The sequence below is a fragment of the Thamnophis sirtalis genome, unplaced genomic scaffold (genome assembly GCF_051295495.1).
Source record: "Thamnophis sirtalis isolate CommonGarterSnake01/CBP01778 unplaced genomic scaffold, rThaSir2_p1.2 scaffold_14, whole genome shotgun sequence".
NCBI classification, from domain to species: Eukaryota; Metazoa; Chordata; class Lepidosauria; order Squamata; family Natricidae; genus Thamnophis; species Thamnophis sirtalis.
Genome location: NW_028261394.1, coordinates 7,941,572 through 7,964,169, shown reverse-complemented (window position 1 = coordinate 7,964,169; position 22,598 = coordinate 7,941,572). Strand labels below are relative to the sequence as shown.

At 46.5% G+C, this 22,598-nt stretch overlaps 1 protein-coding gene across 2 annotated transcripts; it reads left to right on the top strand.

Annotated features, from left to right (window-relative positions):
• Positions 1 to 518: 518 nt before the first annotated feature.
• On the top strand, positions 519 to 21,336 carry LOC148042694 (acyl-coenzyme A synthetase ACSM3, mitochondrial-like). 2 transcript variants are annotated; one of them, XM_087728591.1, is made up of 15 exons: positions 519 to 697; positions 2,862 to 2,910; positions 4,620 to 4,886; positions 5,425 to 5,635; positions 6,833 to 7,040; positions 8,336 to 8,479; positions 9,522 to 9,678; positions 10,491 to 10,570; positions 12,053 to 12,176; positions 13,958 to 14,038; positions 15,144 to 15,245; positions 16,552 to 16,679; positions 17,150 to 17,249; positions 18,811 to 18,930; positions 21,182 to 21,336. In XM_087728591.1, the coding sequence occupies exons 3-15, from the start codon at positions 4,665 to 4,667 to the stop codon at positions 21,266 to 21,268; spliced, it is 1,764 nt and encodes a 587-aa protein (XP_087584717.1). In that variant the 5' UTR covers positions 519 to 697; positions 2,862 to 2,910; positions 4,620 to 4,664; the 3' UTR covers positions 21,269 to 21,336. The 2 variants fall into 2 exon arrangements, with proteins under 2 accessions (XP_087584717.1, XP_087584718.1); XM_087728592.1 differs by lacking the exon at positions 2,862 to 2,910.
• Positions 21,337 to 22,598: the final 1,262 nt, after the last annotated feature.

Sequence of the window (22,598 nt, the reverse complement as noted above, 5' to 3'; positions counted from 1 at the left end):
TAAAAGAGATTCAACCCAACATCTGGAAGCATGGGATCCCCCTTTTCTGCTCAGGAGCTCAAGCTGTGTGATCCTGTCCCCCATCAAAACCATCTTTCCAAGCAGCCTCCACGTTTCCAGTGCCCTTTCCCCCACTTGGAACTGAACTCAGAAGGACAACAGTTTAATCAATAACACGGATGTAGTAGCATAAGCAATTCATAATAAAAGCAAATAGCTACAACTGATTCATATACTCCTTCGGTCCTTTATAATAAAGGGTGTATGGTCTTAAAAGTGGTGCCACCTCTTTTATCCAACCTTTTCTGCAATTCCTCGTCTAGCTGGCACCGGTGGAAGGTTGCAGATTGCTTCAGAAATGCCCGACCAGTTTTCCCCTGGAGCAAAAATACCTGCGTGACATACTGTGTCCTTCACACCTTAGGAAAAAAAACCCTCCACCTCCTTCTCTGGACAGTTTCCAAGGTGGAAAGAGAGGACATTTGTATGGTGGCTGAGTCCTCGAGATGTTTGCTTCGGCTCTTGTGAGTTTTTAGCTGAGTTTTCTCATTTTACCTGAGTGGGATTAACTTCCTTGCAGCTCCTGTAAAGAGGTGGGGGCTTAAAGTCAATTGGCTTTCCATGAATCCAGAAGAGGACATTCTCTGAAAAAATAAGCAACAACAGAATTCCAACTACCTGTTGAATTTTCAAGAAGGTAAGAGAATAAATCCAGCTCTTATTTCATGTTCAGAATTATGATGATTTCATATAGTTTTTGGGATAAGCATTTGTGTTTTCGTTTATAAGGGCTCAGTGGCTAAGACGATGAGCTTGTCGAGCAGAAAGGTCGGCAGTTCGAATCCCTAGCGCCGCGTAACGGAGTGAGCTCCCGTTACTTGTCCCAGCTTCCGCCAACCTAGCAGTTCAAAAGCACGTAAAAAATGCAAGTAGAAAAATAGGGACCACCTTTAGTGGGAAGGGAACAGCGTTCCGTGCGCCTTCGGCATTGAGTCATGCCGGCCACATGACCACGGAGACGTCTTCGGACAGCGCTGGCTCTTCGGCTTTGAAACGGAGATGAGCACCGCCCCCTAGAGTCGGGAACGACTAGCACAGATGTGCGAGGGGAACCTTTACCTTACCTTTTGCTTGTAGTTTTCTGGGGCAGATCAAGCTGAGACCTTCTGAGAAGGTAAAGAGTCCCTCAATGAACATAGGGCTGGAAAGAGATTTGATTTCAGGTCTTCTTCCTTTCCAGATACACTATATTACATGCTTTAGAAGCAGGGATCAGAGAGGTAGATCTCTCTGCGGATTGCGTGGCTGTTAAAAGAAGAAAATTGGCTCCCGAGATGGCATTTGACACGCTTGTCTTTTTTTTCTTCTGGCTCCTTTTTCAGCAGATCTGACTTTTTAAATTAAAAATAACTTTGTCCATTAAGCATCATATTCCTCAAGTGCACTGAGAACTTCTGTGATCGTCCACAGCATGTCCATTTCCAGTTAGGATCTTCTGACATTATAAACAGTCTAATTTTAAGTTTTGTTTTCCGGAATGGATTTCCAGTTGTTCCAAACACAGCGGGAATAGTTCCTAATTTTCTTCAGATTTCCTTTTGGAGCTGAAGCGGAAATAGACGCTTTTTTAGACCAAGAGTTTTTGGCAATAGCAAATGTCAATCAAATCAGACAGACTTCTGGATTTTGGAGGAAAGAAATGGTTCCCCCCGCATTCAAAGAAGCAACTTGACTAGGTTGGGATATCTCCAGAACATGAGGAATTGCAGATTTATTAAAATGATAATCTGCCCTTTATAATCACGTCAATTTACAAGCAGTCCTCAACTTACGACAGTGCGTTTAGGGACCGTTCTAAATTACAACAGCGCTGAGGAAAAAAGGATTTATGACCATTTCTCACACTTTGCATCGTCCCCATGGTCACATGATCAAAATTCAGACCCTTGAAAACTGACTCCTATTTATGACGGTGGCAGCGTCCCTGGGGTCAGGCGATGGAGCCGAGGTGATGCAGTGGTTAGGGTGCAGTACTGAAGGCCACTACAGCTGACTGTTATCTGCAGTTCAGCGGTTCTAATCTCACCAGCTCAAGGTTGACTCAGCCTTCCCTCCTTCCGAGGTGGGTGAAATGAGGAGCCAGACTGTGGGGGCGATATGCTGACTCTGTAAACCGCTTAGAGAGGGCTAAAAACCCTATGAAGCAGTATATAAGTGTAACTGCTATTGCTATGGCTTTTGGCGACCTCCCGACAAGTAAAATCAACGGGGAAGCCAGATCCGCTTAACAACCGCCTGACCAACCGAAGTCCTGCTGCGATTCACTTAACAACCGCGGCGAGAAAAATCGCACAATGGGGGGCAAAACTCGCGTAACAAATGTTCTCTTTTTAGCAACAGAAAGCTGGGACTCAAATGTGGCCGGAAGTGGAGGAGTGCTCGGCTTTCTTTTTGTAAAAAGTTTTTATTATTATTATTTAGTCTCACACACATATTTACAAGTATACACTCTCATGGTTATTATTCTTATCACATGTTATCACTTTTAAACATTCATTTTTCCATATGAAAAAAATTAAAATATATGATCGGGATTGCTTTGCTTGCCATCCCATACACCTGTTTTATTTTGCCGCCACCCTAATTTCCTTTCCTTTTCTCCCTCCTTCCCTTCTCTACTTTCTTCTTTCCTCCTCTCCTTCCCCTTCCCTTCTTCCCTTCCCTCTCCTTTCCCTTCCCTTCTTCCCCTTCCTCTCCCCTACTCCTCTCTACCTCTTCCCCTTCATGCCCTCTCTCCTCCTCTTTCTATCCCTCCCAATCTTTCTCTCCTTTCCTCTCTCCTTCCCTCTCTTCTACTACAGGTAGGACTCCTGGTATTGTAGCACACCAGCTGGCTTCGCCTTCAGAGAGGTTTGTAAATCCCAAATGTGGCTTGCAAAAGGTTGGAGCTCTCTGCCAAGTTAGCACATATTTTACATAGCGTTGTTACTACATTCAGCCTTGGCAGCATATTCAGTTGCTGTTTGGTCTCCTATGTCACAATGCCAAGAGAACTTTGCTTGCAACGGTTTTATGCAGATCCAACTGCCAGCATTTTTATCAGTTGATTCCCACACCATTTCTTTCATGTTGGCAGTCATGGGAGAAAAATAAGGAGCACAAAATTCAAGTCTCTTGCAGATCTGGGATTGCCCCCTGCCTTTCGTAATCCTTAGCAATAGCACTTCGACTTATATACTGCTTCACAGTGCTTTTACACCCCTCTCTAAGCAGTTTACAGAGTCAGCCTCTTGCCCCACCCACCCACCCCCACAATCTGGGTCCTCATTTTACCCACCTCGGAAGGATGGAAGGCTGAGTCAACCTGGCGCCTGGTGAGATTCGAACTGCCAAATTGCAGGCAGTCAGCGGAAGTAGCCTGCAGTACTGCACTCTAACCACTGCGCCACCACAGCTCTAAATGTTTACGCTACTTAAACAAGCCAACAAGAGCATGCGTTGCAATTTCCCTTCTCCTTCCTTCTTCTGGCGATCCTTCCTCGTGTTTTTTTTTAATTATCAAGTTTTTTTATTTTTTTCATTTCGTAACATGTAAATCACATGTATACTATTACATAGCCAACATCTATTATGTTTTATTAAATGTTTACATCAATTCATCTTACCATCAACTCCCAAAATCAATTATTGGCTCTTCTGCTCTCCATACATCATATTTGTACCTTATCCATCACTTTCTTCTCCCTCTCTCCTCCCTCTTCCCTACCTCCTTTCTTCCCTCTCTTCTCTACTTCCTCTCTCCTTCTCTTCTCTCCCCTTTCCACTCCTCCTTTCTCTCCTCCCCTTCCCTACCTCCTTTCTTCCCTCTCTTCTCTACTTCCTCTCTCCTTCTCTCCCCTTTCCACTCCTCCTTTCTCTCCTCCCCTTCCCTACCTCCTTTCTTCCCTCTCTTCTCTACTTCCTCTCTCCTTCTCTTCTCTCCCCTTTCCACTCCTCCTTTCTCTCCTCCCCTTCCCTACCTCCTTTCTTCCCTCTTCTCTACTTCCTCTTCCTCTCTCCTTCTCTCTCCCCTTTTCACTCCTTTCTCTCCTCCCCTTCCCCACCTTTCTTCCCTCTCTTCTCTACTTCCTCTCCCTCTCTCCTTCTCCTCTCTCCCCTTTCCACTCCTCCTTTCTCTCCTCCTTTTCCCTACCTCCTTTCTTCCCTCTTTCCTCTACTTCCTTTCTCCTTCTCCTCTCTCCCCTTTCCACTCCTCCTTTCTTGCCTCCTCTTCCCCTCTGCCCTCTCTCCTAACCCTCTCTTCTTCCCTTTACCTGTCTCCCCTCTTCCACATTCTTCATCTCATTTACTTGGTGTATTTCAACCTCTGAGCAAGCTCCATGTTATGTTGATGGTATTTATAATTTCAATAAACATCTTTCAATTTAACATATATCCTCCTTTTTTTGATCCTTCTTCTTGTTTTGTTTCTCTTAAAACGTTGGAAATTCCCAACGAGTGACAGGTTATGCAATAAGATTAATTAAAAGCAGAGAGGCAAACCACAAGGAAGTGCAGTTTTGCTCTGCTCTAAAAAGGCTATAATAAACCAATCGGGACATTTCCATTCTGCATTTCAGATAGGCGGTGATTGACAGAAAACAGGCCAGGCAGATGAGACCAGGATGGCTTGTGTCACTTTGACAATAAGGTGCAACGTCTCAGCTGCTAGGATCCTGCGGTCCCTCTGCCTCTTTTCTTCCAGAAGCTTCAGCAAAGCCAAAATCCCTTTGGTGGCTCAGAATTTCACAGACTACAAATCCATTTGCGAACAGTATAAGCCGGAGGTGCCGGAATATTTCAATTTTGCCAAAGATGTGGTGGACAGCTGGGCCCTGGCAGAAAAGGTATGGTTTCCCCCCACCCCCACCCCCCCATCTTTTGCACAAGGGATCATCATTAAGGGATAACGTGTTGGGCAGTGGTGGGTTTCAAAAAATTTTCGAACCTACTCCGTGGGTGTGGCCTCCTTTGTGGGAGTGGCTTGCCAGCCATGTGACCTGGTGGGAGTGGCTTGCTGGCCATGTGTTTTCTTTCTTTCTTTCTCTCTCTCTCTCTCCTTCTGTCCCTTTTTTTCTTTCATCTCTCTTTTTTTTCTTTTTTTCTTTTTTATTTCTTTATTTCTTCCTTTCTTTCTCTTTCTGTGTGTGTGTGTGTGTGTGTGTGTGTGTGTGTGTGTGAGTGGTGGGTTTCAATAATTTTTGGAACCTCTTCGGTAGGTGTGGCCTGCTTTCCGGGTCCACTGGTGGAACCTCTTCTAACTGGTTCGGTAGATTTGACGAACCGGTTCTACCGAACTGGTGCGAACTGGTAGGAACCCACCTCTGCAGTGGCAGCTCTCCAGATCTGATCCGATTCCTCTCATGGTTGACTTCTTTCCCCCAGGAAGGAAGGCGGGACCCCAGCCCTGCTCTTTGGTGGGTCGGTGAGCAAGGGACCCAAGTGAAGTGGAGCTTTGCGGAGCTGGCCTTGGAATCCCAAAAAGCCGCCGCGGTGCTCTCCGAGCAGGGGGGCCTGCGGGAAGGAGACAGAGTGGTGGTGATTCTCCCGCGTGTTCCTGAATGGTGGCTCCTGAACCTGGCTTGCATCCGTACAGGTGAGAAGTAACAATGTCCCACGCACCAGCTTGAGTTTTGACCAAATGGAGGAGGAGGATCCTTTTGGGCAGGCAACCAGAACCAGAATCTCTTTCCTGCTGGCATCGGCTAATACATTGGACCAGGGTTTCTCAACCGTGGCTACTTTAAGATGTGTGGATTTCAACTCCTGGTTGAGAAACATTGCATTATACATATTATCCATCCTTCCTTCCTTCCTTCCTTCCTTTCTTCCTTCCTTCCTTCCTTCCTTCCTTCCCCTCTCTCTCTCCCTCCCTCCCCTTTGATGCTCTCTGGCCTTTTCTTCCAGATGTTTCATTACCCTGCAATGTCTGAATGCCCAAAGCGATAAGAGGCTGAGATCTTTTTTTTTTTTTTTAAACACATAAACACATCAACAAAAACAAACACATGGCTTAAAACAACATAGGAACAAGAAGTTCCATCGTATATCATACAGCAGTTCCGTATCGGTTTCTTTGCAGTTAGTGTTTTCCCTTCTATACATTTCTATCTTGCATTCATGGTCCCCTTAATCGTTATCCATTTTTATGTGCTATTCTATATTTATTTATACTTAGCTATTTATAACAAAATATTGTTTACCTATATTGTGCTATATATTCTTACTGTCATTTATTCTCTTACATACAATTATAGATATACATTCACATGGTTATTCTTTTTCTTTGCCATTCTTATACTATTGTTATTCCATTTAAAAGGTTATAATATAAAGTTTGGGTTGCTTTGTTTACCATCCCTGGCGCCTGTTGTAACACTACCTTATTTTCCCTTTCTTTTCTCCCTCCCTTCCTTCTCTACTTCCTTCCTTCCTCCTCTCCTTCCCCTTCCTTCTTCCCTTGCCTCTTCCCTACTCCTACCCCCTCTCTTCCCCTTCCTGCCCTCTCTCCTTCTCTTTCTCTCCTTTCCACCCTCCTCTCCTTCTCTTTCTCTCCTTTCCACCCTCCTCTCCTTCTCTTTCTCTCCTTTCCACCCTCCTCTCCTTCTCTTTCTCTCCTTTCCACCCACCTCTCCTTCTCTTTCTCTCCCTTCCACCCTCCTCTCCTTCTCTTTCTCTCCTTTCCACCCACCTCTCCTTCTCTTTCTCTCCTTTCCACCCACCTCTCCTTACCTCTTTCTTCTTCCCTTGAAGAGGCTGACATCTTAGGAGGGTCCCTAATTTCTTCTCTTAGGAGCTGTGCTGATTCCTGGAACCACACAGCTGACAGCGAAAGATCTCCACCACCGCTTAGAGGCTTCCAAAGCCAAGTGTATCATCACGGACTCTTCCCTGGCTCCTGCGGTGGACATGGTGGCTTCCAAATGCCCATCCCTGGAGGTGAAGTTCACGGTGTCCAAGGAGCCCAGAGAAGGCTGGATGAGCTTCAGCAATATGTTGGAGTAAGTAGTCAGATTGGTCCGACAGAAGCATTCCTTCCCATTCCAGCGTTTCTCAACCTTAGCAGCTTTCAGGCACGTGGACTACAACGCCCACAATTCCCCAGCCTGCAGTGCATAAACTGTAATAATTGAGGAATGCAGGATGGACAGGGAGAGCCAATTTGGTCTCATGGCTAAGGCACCGGGATAGAAACTGGGAGACTGGGAGTTCTAGTCCTGCCTTAGTGATGAAAGCAGGCTGGGTGTCTTTGGGCCAATCACCAGGGGACAGTGAGTTCTAGTCCCGTCTTAGCCATGAAAGGCAGCTGGGTGACTTTGGGCCAATCACCAGGCAACTGAGAGTTCTAGTCCCGTCTTAGCCATGAAAGGCAGTTGGGTGACTTTGGGCCAATCACCAGGGGACAGTGAGTTCTAGTCCCGCCTTAGCCATGAAAGGCAGCTGGGTGACTTTGGGCCAATCACCAGGGGACAGTGAGTTCTAGTCCCGCCTTAGCCATGAAAGGCAGATGGGTGACTTTGGGCCAATCACCAGGCAACTGAGAGTTCTAGTCCTGCCTTAGCCATGAAAGGCAGCTGGGTGACTTTGGGCCAATCACCAGGCAACTGAGAGTTCTAGTCCCGCCTTAGCCATGAAAGGCAGCTGGGTGACTTTGGGCCAATCACCAGGGGACAGTGAGTTCTAGTCCCACCTTAGCCATGAAAGGCAGATGGGTGACTTTGGGCCAATCACCAGGCAACTGAGAGTTCTAGTCCCGCCTTAGCTATGAAAGGCAGCTGGGTGACTTTGGGCCAATCACCAGGCAACTGAGAGTTCTAGTCCCGCCTTAGCCATGAAAGGCAGCTGTGTGATTTTGGACCAATCACCAGGCAACTGAGAGTTCTAGTCCCGCCTTAGCCATGAAAGGCAGCTGGGTGACTTTGGGCCAATCACCAGGGGACAGTGAGTTCTAGTCCCGCCTTAGCCATGAAAGGCAGCTGGGTGACTTTGGGCCAATCACCAGGAGGTGGTGAGTTCTAGTCCCGTCTTAGGCATGAAAGTCAACTGAGTGACCTTGGGCCAGTCTTCTCTCAGCTCAACCCACCTGACACAATTGTTGTGGGGAAAACAGGGGGAGGAAAGTGTGTTGCACATGTTCACCACCTTGAGTTACTTTTAAAAATAATAAAGGTGGGGTAGAAGTTGAATAGATAAAACAATCCGTTGTCTGGATTTGCGTTCCCACGAAAGGTATGAGCGCCAAGAAGAGATCCGCTGTTGAAGTTAATAGTGGGCTCATGCACAATGTTCTACACAGGCTTGCGTCTCCAGAGCACACTTGTGCGGCCACGAAAAGCAGTGATCTGATGGCCATATATTTCACTAGCGGTACGACAGGAGCTCCGAAAATGACCGAGCATTCCCACGGGAGCCATGGAATTGGACTTGACTTCACTGGAAGGTAGGGAAGAGCCTGCGAGTTGCCTCAATGGATGTTGATTGGCTTGTGTCAGGCATGCCTCCCTCAATAACCAAGAAAGAAGGGTTCCACCACAAAACCGCGCCCGACTAAACCGCGCCCGACTAAACCGCGTCGCTGATGTCATCAACAGGGCGACAACAGCGTGGAGACAGAAGCACGCTGTAAACCCTAAACCTAAAATTAACTCCTAAACCTAACCCCCCTAATCCTAATCCTAACCCTAACCCTAAACCTAACCCTTAACCTAACCCTAAACCTAACCCTAACCCTAAACCTAACCCTAACCCTTAACCTAACCCTAAAGCTAACCCTAAACCTAACCCTAAACCTAACCCTTACCTTAAGTTGAATCGGCTTGCTTTCAAAGCGCTATTTAAAGCGCCCTTCTTTCTCCGCGCTGGCTGTTGTCGCCCTGTTGATGACGTCAGCGACGCGGTTTAATTGGGCGTGGTTTAGTTGAGCGCGGTTTTGACGGGTCACGAGAAAGAAGTCCCCTAACGCCATTGTTCGTGGAATTAAAATACTTCTACCGGTTAGGAAAAGATAGCAGCGAAAGCAAAGCAAGATCTGAGCCAGGAAGGCGCGAACAAGTACATATCAAATGCTAAGCCAGCCCCCTCCCTCCAACAGCCCCACCCCAGTGTCCAATCTGCAACTCCCTTAGGTGTCACGTGGGGTGATTCTCCAAAAGGCACCATCGTGTTGGTATTGACGGTTGGTATTGACGGTTGGCCTTGACCAGCATGCGCAGAAGATGGTGAGGAAGATAACTCCCTTTTCCATATCACTCCTGTACCATTTATTCCCATCCCAAATACCGTGCCCCCCACCCTCCCCGTTTCTATGGCAGCCGATAGTAAGAAAGCGAAGCAGAGGCTGACAGTTCGTCAAATTGTCCCAAGCCAGGGGGTCAGCAACCACCAAGTTCAGAGGGCACCTGGGATCCCACAGTTCAACCCTGAGCTACAGATGTTCTCTTTGATTGGCAGGTGATATTTGAATACACTTTCCTGTCATTTAGGTATTGGCTTGATTTGACTTCCTCCGACCTGATGTGGAACACTTCAGACACGGGCTGGGCGAAATCTGCATGGAGTAGCGTTTTTGCCCCCTGGAGCCAAGGGGCAGGCATATTTATCCATCACATGCCACGTTTTGATTCTAAACTTGTCCTTGAAGTAAGTGTCAAGTATATTGTTGTTAGTTGTGAAGTCGTGTCCGACCCATCGTGACCCCATGGACCACGTTCCTCCAGGCCGTTCTGTCCTCTACCTTCCTCTGGAGTCCATTGAAGCTCATGCCGACTGTTTTGGTGACTCCATCCAGCCACCTCATTCTCTGTCGTTCCCTTCTTCTTTTGCCTTCCATCGTTCCCAGCATGAGGCTCTTCTCCAGGGAGTCCGTCTTCCTTCTCATTATTGGCCCAAGTCTTTGAGTTTCCTCTTCAGGATCTGGCCTTCTAAAGAGCAGCCAGGGTGGATCTCCTCTAAGACTGACTGGTTGGATGGCCTTGCAGTCCTTCTTCTTTTGCCCTCCATTGTTCCCAGCATAAGGCTCTTCTCCAGGGAGTCCTTCTTCCTTCTCATTAGTGGCCAAAGTCTTTGAGTTTCCTCTTCAGGATCTGGCCTTCTAAAGAGCAGTCAGGGTGGATCTCCTCTAGGATTGACCGGTTGGATGGCCTTGCAGTCCAAGGGACTCGCAGGAGTCTTCTCCAGCACCAGAGTTCAAAGGCCTCCATTCTTTGGTGTCAAGTATATTGTCAGCTCAATCATAGCAACCACTCCAAAGTTTATTTAACCATTAAGAGATTCACAGTAACCAGATACAGGAGCAAAACAGTAAGTTGTGACCCCCCTTGCAATCGTGGTTTGTTAGCTTCCTTAACCACGTTCGGAGCAGCTTGACCTGCGCTGGTTGCGTCTTCTTTTCAGGTTGTATTGAGACAACGGTGCATCCCATTATCTGGTTTTTATCTTTTCTAATCATTTAGATGTTGTCCAGGTTTCCCATCACTACCTTCTGTTCCGCGCCAACTGTTTATCGGATGCTCGTCCAACATAACATAAGCAGGTAAAGTGATAATTACAATTTGTAAACGTAAGGCATTTCGAGATTGGCTCTTTTAAACCACGAGTTGGGAACAAGCCCCAGGAAGCCTCAGCTGGACTCACACATCACAGCGAGGCAGTATTTTGGTGGAGGCAACACCTGTTGTGACTCACCAGCAGCCAGGTGAGCGGGCAGCAGATTCGGACAGTGAGGAGGTTGGGGAGGAACCTGGGCCAGTCCTGGAGTCTGGGGAAGGCTCTGAGGAGGGCTCTGTGTCGGAGGCAGAGAGGGGGTGAGAGCCGTTATGCCAGTTATCAGCTGCCTTCAGAATCAGACATCAGTGAGGCAGAAGAACAGCTGGAGCCTGTTCCCAGTATGCGCATGCGCAGAATTGCCAGACGAAGGGAACAGCTAAAGAACAGGAGTCAACCAGTGTGTTCCTCTTTTGTTTCCTATGGGAGGGGCCAATCACCTCCAAGGTGTGGCTTTACTCCCAAGTCGACCCTGATTTCTTAGCTGTTCTGTTTTTCTGGCAACTCTGTGCATGCGCACACTGGGAACAGGCTCCAGCTGTTCCTCTGCCTCACTGATGTCTGACTCTGAAGGCAGCTGATAACCGGCATATGGCCCTGGCCCCCTCTCTGCCTCCGACACAGAGCCCTCATCAGAGCCTTCCCCAGACTCCAGGACTGGCCCAGGTTCCTCCCCAACCCTCCTCACTGTCCGAATCTGCTGCCAGCTCCTCTGGCCACAACAGCTGGAAGCCTAAACATTTTAAGCATTGAGAAAGCATCTGTTAACCAAACCCTTCTTTTAAAGAAAAGATTCTGGATGTGTCTTTTCATTTTGAACCAAAGCATTTGGTGGGAGGGAGATAATATGTCCTAAAATCGCAGGTCGGTGAGTCATCCTACACCCACCTCAGTGGTGGGTTTCAAAACATTTTCAAACCTACTCTGTGGGTGTGGCCTCCTTTGTGGGAGTGGCTTGTCAGCCATGTGACCTGGTGGGAGTGGCTTGCCGGCCATATTCTCTCTCTTTCTCTCTCTCTCCTTCCTTTTGTCTCTCTGTCCTTTTTTCCTTTTTTTCTTTCACTCTCTCTCACTTTTTCTTTCTTTTTTTCTTTCTATCTTTCTTCCTTTCTTTCTCTTTCTCTCTCTGTGTGAGTCTGTCTGTCTGTCTGTCTGTGTTTGTGTGTGAGTGGTGGGTTTCAAAAATTTTTGGAACCTCTTCTGTAGGTGTGGCCTGCTTTCTGGTGGAACCTCTTCTAACCGGTTCGGTAGATTTGACGAACCGGTTCTACCGAACTGGTGCGAACTGGTAGGAACCCACCTCTGACCCACCCTCATCCAAACAAGGATGATTTTTCCAAGCAAACAACCCATGCCAATTTTTGCAAAATCTAGACAGCCAACTCAAGAAGTCAATTGTTAAATCAGCCTGAGAGCTTACCTTTTAAAAACCGTCTCTTTCCTTTCTCTGCTATTCTTCATTTATTCCAAGTTATAAATTCCAGAACCTCAAACATTGCCTGAGTGCGGGAGAAGCGATCAATCCCGAAGTGATGGACCAGTGGAAAACAGAAACCGGCCTGGACATCTACGAAGGATACGGGCAGACGGAAACGGTAAGCTATTTTGTCCATGGAGGACACTCTACTGGTAAACATGTGAAGAGCTTTGAGTCGGGGGTGAAATCAACTTACCTTCGCTACCGATTCGCAAATGTGAGCGCATGTGCGCGCTTGCTCGCTTCATTCACGCGCGCCACCTCCCCGCATGAGCAGGACCCCCGCACATGCGTGGAGTGTCAAAAACTGGATGTGATGACGTTCAGGTGGGTGGGCGGAGCGTTCTACTGAGCATGCCTACAAAGCAGGGGGGGGAGGGAATCCGCTACACCAAGCAATTTAGATTAGCGATGATTCTAGCTAATAAAAATCGCGCGTCACAGCTGATCGTTGGAAACTACCAATTCACCCGAACAGATAGCAATTTTTACTACCGGTTCGGGCAAACCGGTCCAAACCGGTAGTGTTTCACCCCGGCTTTGAATGCTCTTTGGGGAGAAAAGATGGCGAGTTGGTTAAAATCACCATCATCTTTCACGCCTTAATCTAGTTTTTTTTTTTTCTTTAAATAACATCCCATGACAAATCCAATTATCTCGGATGGTACTACAGTAGAAGGAAAAGTTTGACCCATGAATTGTTCAACAAATGGTACCAACAGAAGAGAATGTTTGAGATTAGGGTTGAGCTGTTGAACTTCCTTGGTCCTCTCTTAACTTGGTGGTTTTCTTGCAGACGTTTCATGATCCAGCTAGGTAACATCATCAGTGCTAGAAGAGAATGGGATTTGTGAGGAGCAGGGGTGGGTTCCTGCCAGTTCTAACCTCTTCTATAGAAGAGGTTCCACAAATCTACCGTGCCGTATAGAACCGGTTCCAGCTCCCTCCCTCCCCTCGCCTGTCCGCACATCATCAAGATGAAGAGCGAGAGGAGGAATTCTGGGAGTTGAAGTCCACAAGTCTTAAAGCTGTCAAGTTTGAACACCCCTGGTTTTTTTTTTTCTAAAGGGTTAGGGGTGCAATGGTCTTGTAACTTGACAGCTTTAAGACTCGCACACTTCAATGCCAGAGTTCCTGAGCTGACATGACTGGAGGAGGAATTCTGGGAGTTGAAGTCCACAAGTCTTAAAGCTGTCAAGTTTGAACACCCCTGGGGTTTTTTTTTTAAGGGTTAGGGGTGCAAGGGTCTTGTAACTTGACAGCTTTAAGACTTGCGTGCTTCAAATGCCAGAGTTTCTGAGCCAACATTTTGGTTGCTAAGCAAGAGCGTTGTTAAGTAAGTTTCACCACATTTTACAAGTTGGCCACGCCCACCCAGTCACATGGCCGGCAAGCCACTCCCACCCAGTCACATGGCCAGCGAGCCACTCCCACCCGGTCATATGGCTGGCAAGCCACTCCCACAAAGCAGGCGACACCTACAGAGGAGGTTCTAAAAAAATTTGAAACCCACCACTGGTGAGGAGGAGGTGGAGGAGGAGGAAGAGGAGGAGGAGGACTGTGAGGTCCTTGGTGCTCTCTGAGCTTGGTTGTTTTCTTGCAGACCTTTCATTACCCAACTAGGTAACATCATCAGGGCTAGAAGGGAGTGGCGTTTGCGGTTTATCTACTTTCTCCGTCAGTTTTGGTTGGGAGGAGTGTTGTCTTCTTGGAAGTTCCTTGAGTTGGGATTAACTAATTGAGTCCCCTGTATGTGATTGGGCTTTCTTGAGGATTTCCCTACGGCCTCCTCACTGGAGATCCTACAGCCACTGAGCACATACTTCCCCCCATGCCACCTGAACGGTTTCTACACAATTTGCTTCTCAGCCTGCTTCCCTTCCCATTCCTTGGAATTAGGTGCTGGTTTGTGGAACTTTCAAGGGGATGAAAATCAAGCCAGGCTCCGTGGGGAAACCAACACCCAGCTATGATACTCAGGTATTGTTATCCATTAATACTCGAGGAAAAGGGGAGGGGGGAGGCAGAGAGGGAGCAACTGGTAAGGCTGAATGCACTTTTACCTGTTTCTTTAGTTTATACACTGGTTTCTTTCTGAGCCAATGGACAGGTCGTCTTTCACTTATGACTACAGTTGAAACCCAAGATTTCTGTCGCTAAAGGCGACATTTCTTCAGTGGGTTTTATAACTTTTCTTGCCACCGTTGTTAAGTGAATCACTGTGGCTGTTGAGTTAGTAACACGGTTGTTAAGTGAATATGGCTTGTGTTGTGGCCTGCCAGCAGAGCTGGCGGCACATTCAGACAGTGAGGAGGGTTGGGGAGGAAGCTGGGCCAGTCCTGGAGTCTGGGGAAGGCTCTGAGGAGGGCTCTGTGTCGGAGGCAGAGAGGGGGCCAGGGCCGTATGTCAGTTATCAGCTGCCCTCGGAGTCAGACATCAGTGAAGCAGAAGAACAGCTGGAGCCTCTTCCCAGTGTGCGCATGCACAGAATTGCCAGACGAAGGGAACAGCTAAAGAACAGGGGTCGACTAGGGAGTAAAGCCACAGGTGGACAATGAATGGCCCCTCCCAGAGGGAATAAAAGAGGAGTGAAAGGGGAGTGGAGTTTGCAGGAGATCATTTGTTCGCTTCATTGGTTCGTGACTCTCCGAGATTCCTTGCCAAGATCTGCAGATATCGGCCTGGCAGCTCTCCAAGCCAGAGAAGGTCTGTGACCGTAAATCCTCCCTTGAAAGACTTTGCTGGATGTGGAGTAGAATTCACAGTCAATTAATAAAAGGGGTTTTTGTCGGGACCAGGAGTTTCCTTCCTGCTCTTGGGAAGCCTCGCTCAGAAGAGCTTTCCCATTGATTTTGCTTGCCAGAAGGTCGTAAAACGGGATCAGGTGACCCCGGGATGCTGCAACCGTCGTAAATATGAGTCAATTTGCCAAGCATCTGAATTTCAATCATATAACTGTGGGGATGCTACAACAGCCATAAGTATGAAAATAGTCCCTTTTTCCAGTGCCACGCAATGAACTGTTGTAAGTCGAGGTCCCACCTGCACTTGTTTAATGAAATTCATTTTGCTCTTTGTGCTGAAGGTAATAGACAAAAACGGCAACGTTTTACCTCCTGGGAAAGAAGGAGACGTCGCTCTCCGCATTAAACCAACACGACCATTCTCCCTCTTCACTCGATATACCGTAAGCGTTGATCGTCCGGGGGCAAATCAGGGGGGGGAAAGGCAATTAAGTCACTTGAGTGTAACTTGTGGGAGTTATTAGACCGTGGAGGGATGCTCGCTGTTGCAGAAGGTCTGTCCCACCATGACATCCTCATTTAACGACCCCATAATCCCTTGCGGGGTGGAGTCTGGGCCTCTGAATGGAGCTAGCAGAGGGTTTAAGTTCTGTTCTATTCCATTCTCTCCTCCTTCCTTCTTCCCTTGTTCTGTTCTGTTCTATCCTCCTTCCTTCTTTCCTTGTTCCGTTCTATTCTGTTCTATTCCATTCAATTCTATCCACCTTCCTTCTTTCCTTGTTCTGTTCTGTTCTATACTATCCTCTTTCCTTGTTCTGTTCTATCCTTCTTCCTTCTTTCCTTGTTCTGTTCTGTTCTATCCTATCCCCCTTCCTTCTTTCCTTGTTCTGTTCTATCCTATCCTCCTTCCTTCTTTTCTTGTTCTGTTCTATCCTATCCTCCTTCCTTTTTCCCTTGTTCTGTTCTATTCTGTTCTATCCTTCTTTCCTTGTTCTGTTCTGTTCTATCCTCCTTCCTTCTTTCCTTGTTCTGTTCTGTTCTATCCTCCTTCCTTCTTTCCTTGTTCTGTTCTGTTCCATTCCATTCTATCCTCCTTCCTTCTTTCCTTGTTCTGTTCTGTTCTATTCCCTTCCATTCCATCCACCTTCCTTCTTTCCTTGTTCTGTTCTATCCTCCTTCCTTCTTTCCTTGTTCTGTTCTGTTCTAGCCTCCTTCCTTCTTTCCTTGTTCTGTTCTATTCCATTCCATCCTCCTTCCTTCTTTCCTTGTTCTGTTCTGTTCTATCCTCCTTCCTTCTTTCCTTGTTCTCTTCTGTTCTATCCTCCTTCATTCTTTCCTTATTCTGTTCTATCCTATCTTCCTTCCTTCTTTCCTTGTTCTGTTCTATTCTATCCTCCTTCCTTCTTTCCTTATTCTGTTCTATTCTATTCTATCCTCCTTCCTTCTTTCCTTGTTCTGTTCTGTTCTATTCTCTCCTCCTTCCTTCTTTCCTTGTCCTGTCCTGTCCTGTCCCGTCCTATTCTATTCTATCCTTAGTGCTGGGCAGCGACTTCAGACACTTCACAAAATATTTATCCAGCCGTGAATTTTGAAACTATCTACTCTTAGATAGGAGTAAATGCATCATATGGTTGTTTATTGAAACTCCTAAAATGATCGCACCTGAAACATTTCGCGATCTCTACCCTGTCCCACACTGCTGGAAGTCGGCAGAGTCACATCTTTCTAAAGAGTTGATTGCATATCCAGGATGATCAAGAAAGAACAGCTTCGACCCTCCGTGGGGACTTCTACGTCACTGGGGACCGAGGATTTCAAGACGAGGATGGTTACATCTGGCTGGTAGGGAGAAGAGACGATATCATCAATTCTGCCGGGTAAGGTTAATTCACCCGAGCCCCAATCACACAACACTTTTCTTGTAAGAAGGGACGCGGTGGCTCAGGGGCTAAGGCGCTGAGCTTGTCGATCAGAAAGGTCGGCAGTTTGGCGGTTCGAATCCCTAGCGCTGCCTAACGGAGGGAGCTCCTGTGACTTGTCCCGGCTTCTGCCAACCTAGCAGTTGGAAAGCACGTAAAAATTGCAAGTAGAAAAATAGGAACCACCTTTGGTGGGAAGGGAGCAGCGTTCCGTGCACCTTCGGCATTGAGTCATGCCGGCCACATGACCACGGAGACGTCTCCGGACAGCGCTGGCTCTTTGGCTTTGAAACGGAGATGAGCACCGCCCCCTAGAGTCGGGAACGACTAGCACATATGTGCGAAAGGAACCTTTACTTTTTCTTGTAAGAATTCTTCACAGGCCAAGGAAATTCAATTCTCCCTTTTCTCTCTCTCTCTCTTAAAAGATACCGCATTGGACCGTTTGAAGTGGAGAATGCTTTGATAGAACATGATGCAGTGGTTGAAGCAGCTGTGGTCAGCAGCCCGGACCCCCTCCGTGGTGAGGTAAAGAAGGCTGAACGTATGCAACCAAAATATATGTGGTCCCTGAGCTAAGACCACAGTGGAGCCCCAAAATTTATGTTACTAAGGGAGACCTCAAGACTGGATTACTGTAACGCGCTCTACATGGGGCTGCCCTTGAAGAGTGTTCAAAGACTCCAGTTAATCCAGAATGCAGCCGCGCGAGCGATTGTGGGTGCACCTAGGTACACCCACGTTACACCTATCCTCCGTGAGCTGCACTGGCTGCCCATTGGTCTCCGGACATGCTTCAAGGTGCTAGTCATTACTTTTAAAGCCCTACATGGCATCGGACTTGGCTACCTGAGAGACCGCCTCCTGCCAATCACCTCCCAAAGACCGATTAGATCGCACAGACTAGGCCTCCTCCAGATTCCATCTGCCGGCCAATGTCGGCTGGCGACTCCCCGGGGGAGGGCCTTCTCTGTCGCAGCTCCGGCCCTCTGGAACGACCTCCCCATTGAGATCCGGACCCTTACTACCCTTCCGGCCTTCCGTAAAGCAACTAAGACCTGTCTGTTCCGGCAGGCCTGGGGCTGTTGAATTATCCAGCCCCACTTTAAGTTATGAATGTTGTTGTAATTTTAAATTGCTGTATTATTTTTTATATTCCCCCTCCCTTTTTTATTGTAAGCCGCCCTGAGTCTTCCGAGAGTGGGCGGCATACAAAACTAATAAGCTAATAAATAAGACATTTGTTGAAGGGAATTTTGCCCCATTTTACGACCTCCCTTGCCACAAGTGTCCGGTGCATCGCTCCAATTATTTGCTTAGCAACAGGGCTGTTAAATGACTCTAGCTTGGCTTGTTGGGGAGCCGAAGGTGATTTGTCAACAATTAACCTGAATGCTCTAGCGAAGGAAAGAAATTGCCGTATTTTTCAGAGTATAAGACGCACCTTCCCCCCCTAAAAGAGGGTGAAAATTTGGGTGCGTCTTATACAACGAAAGTAGCCCCACTCGCCCAATGTCCCCCACCCTTTGGCCTCTGCCTCACAGCAATTTACCTCCTTGCAGCAAATGGGGAAAATGGGGCTTGCAGAAGCTGCAATAGGCAATAGCAATCCCTGCAGCCTGAAACAGATGATGATCGGGAGGCCCGCTTAAACTAAAAGTGGAACTTGCTGTTTGCTCCACGAGGCAAATTGCTGGGAGGCAGAAGCAGATTTTTTTCCCTTGTGCTAATCAGGCTGTTTGCTGCAAGGAGATAAGTTAATAACTATCAATGCCTATAGAATGTTCAAATTATTAGACTTATTTTTGCTTTATTGTTGTTCTGGACAGCTTAACAAAACGAAGAAGCTTTTTAAAATAAATGCTTGATTTGAAGAGGCCCTTTGCTATTGTATCTTCCTTTAAGAGAAACCATCTCTTGAATTTCTTTTTAAGTTCAAGGTTTTAATGTTGGAAAGTAGAAGTGGCTGCGCCCCAGACACTTAATTTGGCATCTTTTAGCTACAGTGGTACAAATTCCGCATTTTTTTAATCTGCCCAGGTTTTTTTTTCAAATTGTCATTCTCTTGATCCAATTTCTTACCTTCAAGGTGGTGAAAGCCTTCGTAGTTTTAGCCCCGGAATACCTTTCCCACGACCAAGAAGCCTTGATTAAGGAACTACAGGACTACGTCAAGATGGTCACTGCCCCATACAAGTATCCTAGAAAGGTAAGCCATGATTTAGCCATGTGGCTTAGCCTTTATCTACCCTGTTTCCCCCGAAATAACTAGAAAACAAGCCTAGCACGATTTTTTCAGGATGCTCATAGTATAAGCCCTACCCCCCCAAAATAAAACTCAGTTAAGCTCGTCAACCAGACGGATGTATTTAGTACTGTATTTCCCAGAAAACAAGACCTAATTAGAAAATAATCCCCAATGCGTCTTTTGGAGCAAAAATTGTCTGAGTTTGTTGCATAAATTTAAATCCAGAAGCACACACAGATAACTGATGCAGCACGATTCATTAACTTCTTTATATACATATTAACACATGAAGATAAATGTACAATACCAGTGTAGGTTTTTCTCCAACGTAGTAGTAGTTACAAGCAAACACAGGCAGCAGTACAGCAGAGAGAAGAGTTTCACTTCAGCAGACAAGCCCAGACAGACTGCTAGTTTACTTCTCAGAGCAGCAGACTGCTTAAGTTTCGGTTTCAATTCTTTGCACAGATTCAGATCTGTTGAAGCTCGCATTGGCTGACTTAGCTGCTATGCCTATTCATCAGCTGGCCTTGTTCCCATATCTCTCCCAGTCATGAATATATTTCAACAAACCTTTTTAACAAACCCAGTCTTATTTTCGGGAAAACACGGTAGCTATTTTGGCTTCTTGCCTGGAATTTCTTCACATCGTTTTTGAATGGTTGCAACTGTAATGATCCGGTCATAAGTCACTTTGTTCAGTGGCATTACTTTGAACAATCACTAAAAAAAATGATTGTAAATCAAGGATTACCTATATCCTAAATATCCTCCACTCAATAAAAAAATATTCTAGGATTCTTAGGGAATGTTTCCATCTCGCTGAAATCTCTAGAACAGGCATAGAAGAAACCTTACAAAGACTCAAAGCATTTGGCACAGCTCTGAAACCACACTATGCTGTTGTTGAAGCTTCTTTGGTAGGTAAATGTTGTGGACCACCAGTGGCCAGCAGAGCTGGCAGGAGAGTCGGACAGTGGGGAGATTGGGGAGGAACCTGGGCCAGTCCTGGAGTCTGGAGAAGGCTCTGATGAGGGCTCTGTGTCAGAGGCAGAGAGGGGGCCAGGGCCGTATGCCAGTTATCAGCTGCCTTCGGAGTCAGACAGCAGTGAGGCAGAAGAACAGCTGGAGCCTGTTTCCAGTGTGCGCATGCACAGAGTTGCCAGAAAAACAGAACAGCTAAGAAATCAGAGTCGACGGGAGTAAAGCCGCAGATGGACAGTGAATGGCCCCTCCCATAGGACATAAAAGAGGAGTGAAAGGGGAGTGGGCTTTTGCAGGAAACAATTCATTCATTAGTTTGTTTCAGGAATATGAAGATCTGTCCTTGGGTCTCAGAGACTCTGTGCCAAATCTTTCCTTGCACAGCACCTCATTTGGAAAATCTTTACATGGCAGCTTCCCAAGCTAGATAAAGTCTGTGGTCATAACTTCAACTTTGAAGGACTGTTTGCCAGGCCTTTGATGAATGTGAAGGAGAGGAATTCACATGCGTTTGATAAAAGGGGTTTTGTCAGGGCCAGGAACCTGCTTCCTACTTTTTGGGGAACCCTAGTTCAGAACACAAAGGCTCAGTTTAAAATCCTACTAAATAAAAATTAAGGCAAATTGACAGGAGCCTGATTTGATAGTTTGAACCGAGATGTCCATTCTTTTGTCCTGTTTATGAAATGTCAAATGCAATAAATGGATAACAAAGAAAGCTTCTGAACAGCCGGAAAACAGCTGTTGGGGCCTAGAACATGGCCTAATGCAAACCATGTTTTCAAGCTGTTTCTTAGCTTTGATTCGTATATAAATCAGGGGTTTCCAAAGCTGGCAACTTTAAGACTTTGTACTTCAACTTCCAGAATTCCCTAGCCACCCTTTATACCAGGGGGTCTCCAAAGTTGGCAACTTTAAGACTTGTGGACTTCAACTCCCAGAATTCCTCAGCCAGTATTCTCGGAGTTGAAGTACACAAGTCTTAAAGTCACCAAGTTTATGGACTTCTGGTATAAATCAAGGTTTTGAATACCGAGAGGCACACAAATTAGGAACACGGTGATTATTTTAACAGATGCAAGCCGTACGCCAGTTATTCCCCCCGGGAGAAAAGCTGCGTCACACATATTTGTTATTGTCGCACACTTTTGCAAACTTCTGAATTCATTCCAGCTGTATGTACCGACACGTCCTCTCTCACCCTCTCATTTCTGCTCTTGCCCAACAGATGGAGTTCGTTCCACAGTTGCCAAAGACAATCAGTGGGAAAATCCGAAGAAACGAATTGCGCAAGAAAGAATGGGGAGAAGTGTAGAATCCCTCCGCCTGTTTTACTTTCCGAGCAAGCAGCCGTTCTGGGAATAAAAGTGTGTGTGCCGTTAACTCTCCCAATTTAGAAATTGAGAGTCCTGAAAAATGCACAGATGCGGTCCCTTCCGTGGGCTCTTTTGTCAAACAAGCTCTCCGCTGCTTACTTATCGCCAGTTTACACAAAACCCCAATGTAACTGGCCAGGTTAAGCAATGATTTTTCAGTGAAAAAGAACACCAAGTACCCTGGAAAAAGATCCAAACAAATTGTATCTGTCCTAGCCCAGATGTTATTGGCATCATCAACCTACAGAGAGCTGCAATGACCAGGCCAGATATGTAAACAATACATAAATCCAAACATTCTTTCCAATCCCTAAAGGACAAAACTTGATATAAGAACACAGGGACATTTTGACGAACTCAATTAGAATAGAATAACAAGAGTTGGAAGGGACCTTGGAGGTCTTCTAGTCCAAACCCCTGCTTAGGCAGGAAACCCTGCACCATTTCAGATAAATGGCTATCCAACATCTTCTTAAAGACTTCCAATGTTGGAGTATTCACAACTTCTGGAGGCAAGCTGTTCCATTGATTAATTTGTTCTCACTGTCAGGAAATTTCTCCTTAGTTCTAAGCTGCTTCTCTCCTTGATTAATTTCCATCCATTGCTTCTTGTCCTGCCCTCAGGTGCCTTGGAGAATAGCTTGACTCCCTCTTCTTTGTTGCAGCCCCCGAGACATTAGAAGACTGCTATCATGCCTCCCCTAGTCCTTTTTTCTAGACATACCCAGTTCCTGCAACCGTTCTTCATATGTTTTAGCCTCCAGCCCCCCAATCATCTTTGTTGCTCTTCTCTGCACTCTTTCCAGAGTCTCAACATCTTTTCTATATTGTGGCGACCAAAACTGAGTGCAGTATTCCAAGTGTGGCCTTACCAAGGCATTATAAAGTGGTCTTAACACTTCACGTGATCTTGATTCTATCCCCTCTGTTGATGCAGCCTAAAACTGTGTTGGCTTTTTTGGCAGCTGCTGCACACGGCTGGCTTATATTTAAATGGTTCTCCACTAGGACTCCAAAATCCCTCTCCCAGTTACTACTATTGAGCAAGGTGCCACCTATACTGTACCTGTGCATTTCATTTTTCTTGCTTAAATGTAGAACCTTACTTTTTTCCACCATCGAGTTTCATTTGGTTAGCTAGTGCCCAATGTTCAAGTCTGTCAAGATCCTTCTGTATCTTGAGCCTATCTTCTGGAGTGTTGGCTATTCCTGCCAGCTTGGTGTCGTCTGCAAATTTGATGAGTTCCCCATTTATCCCCTCGTCCAAAT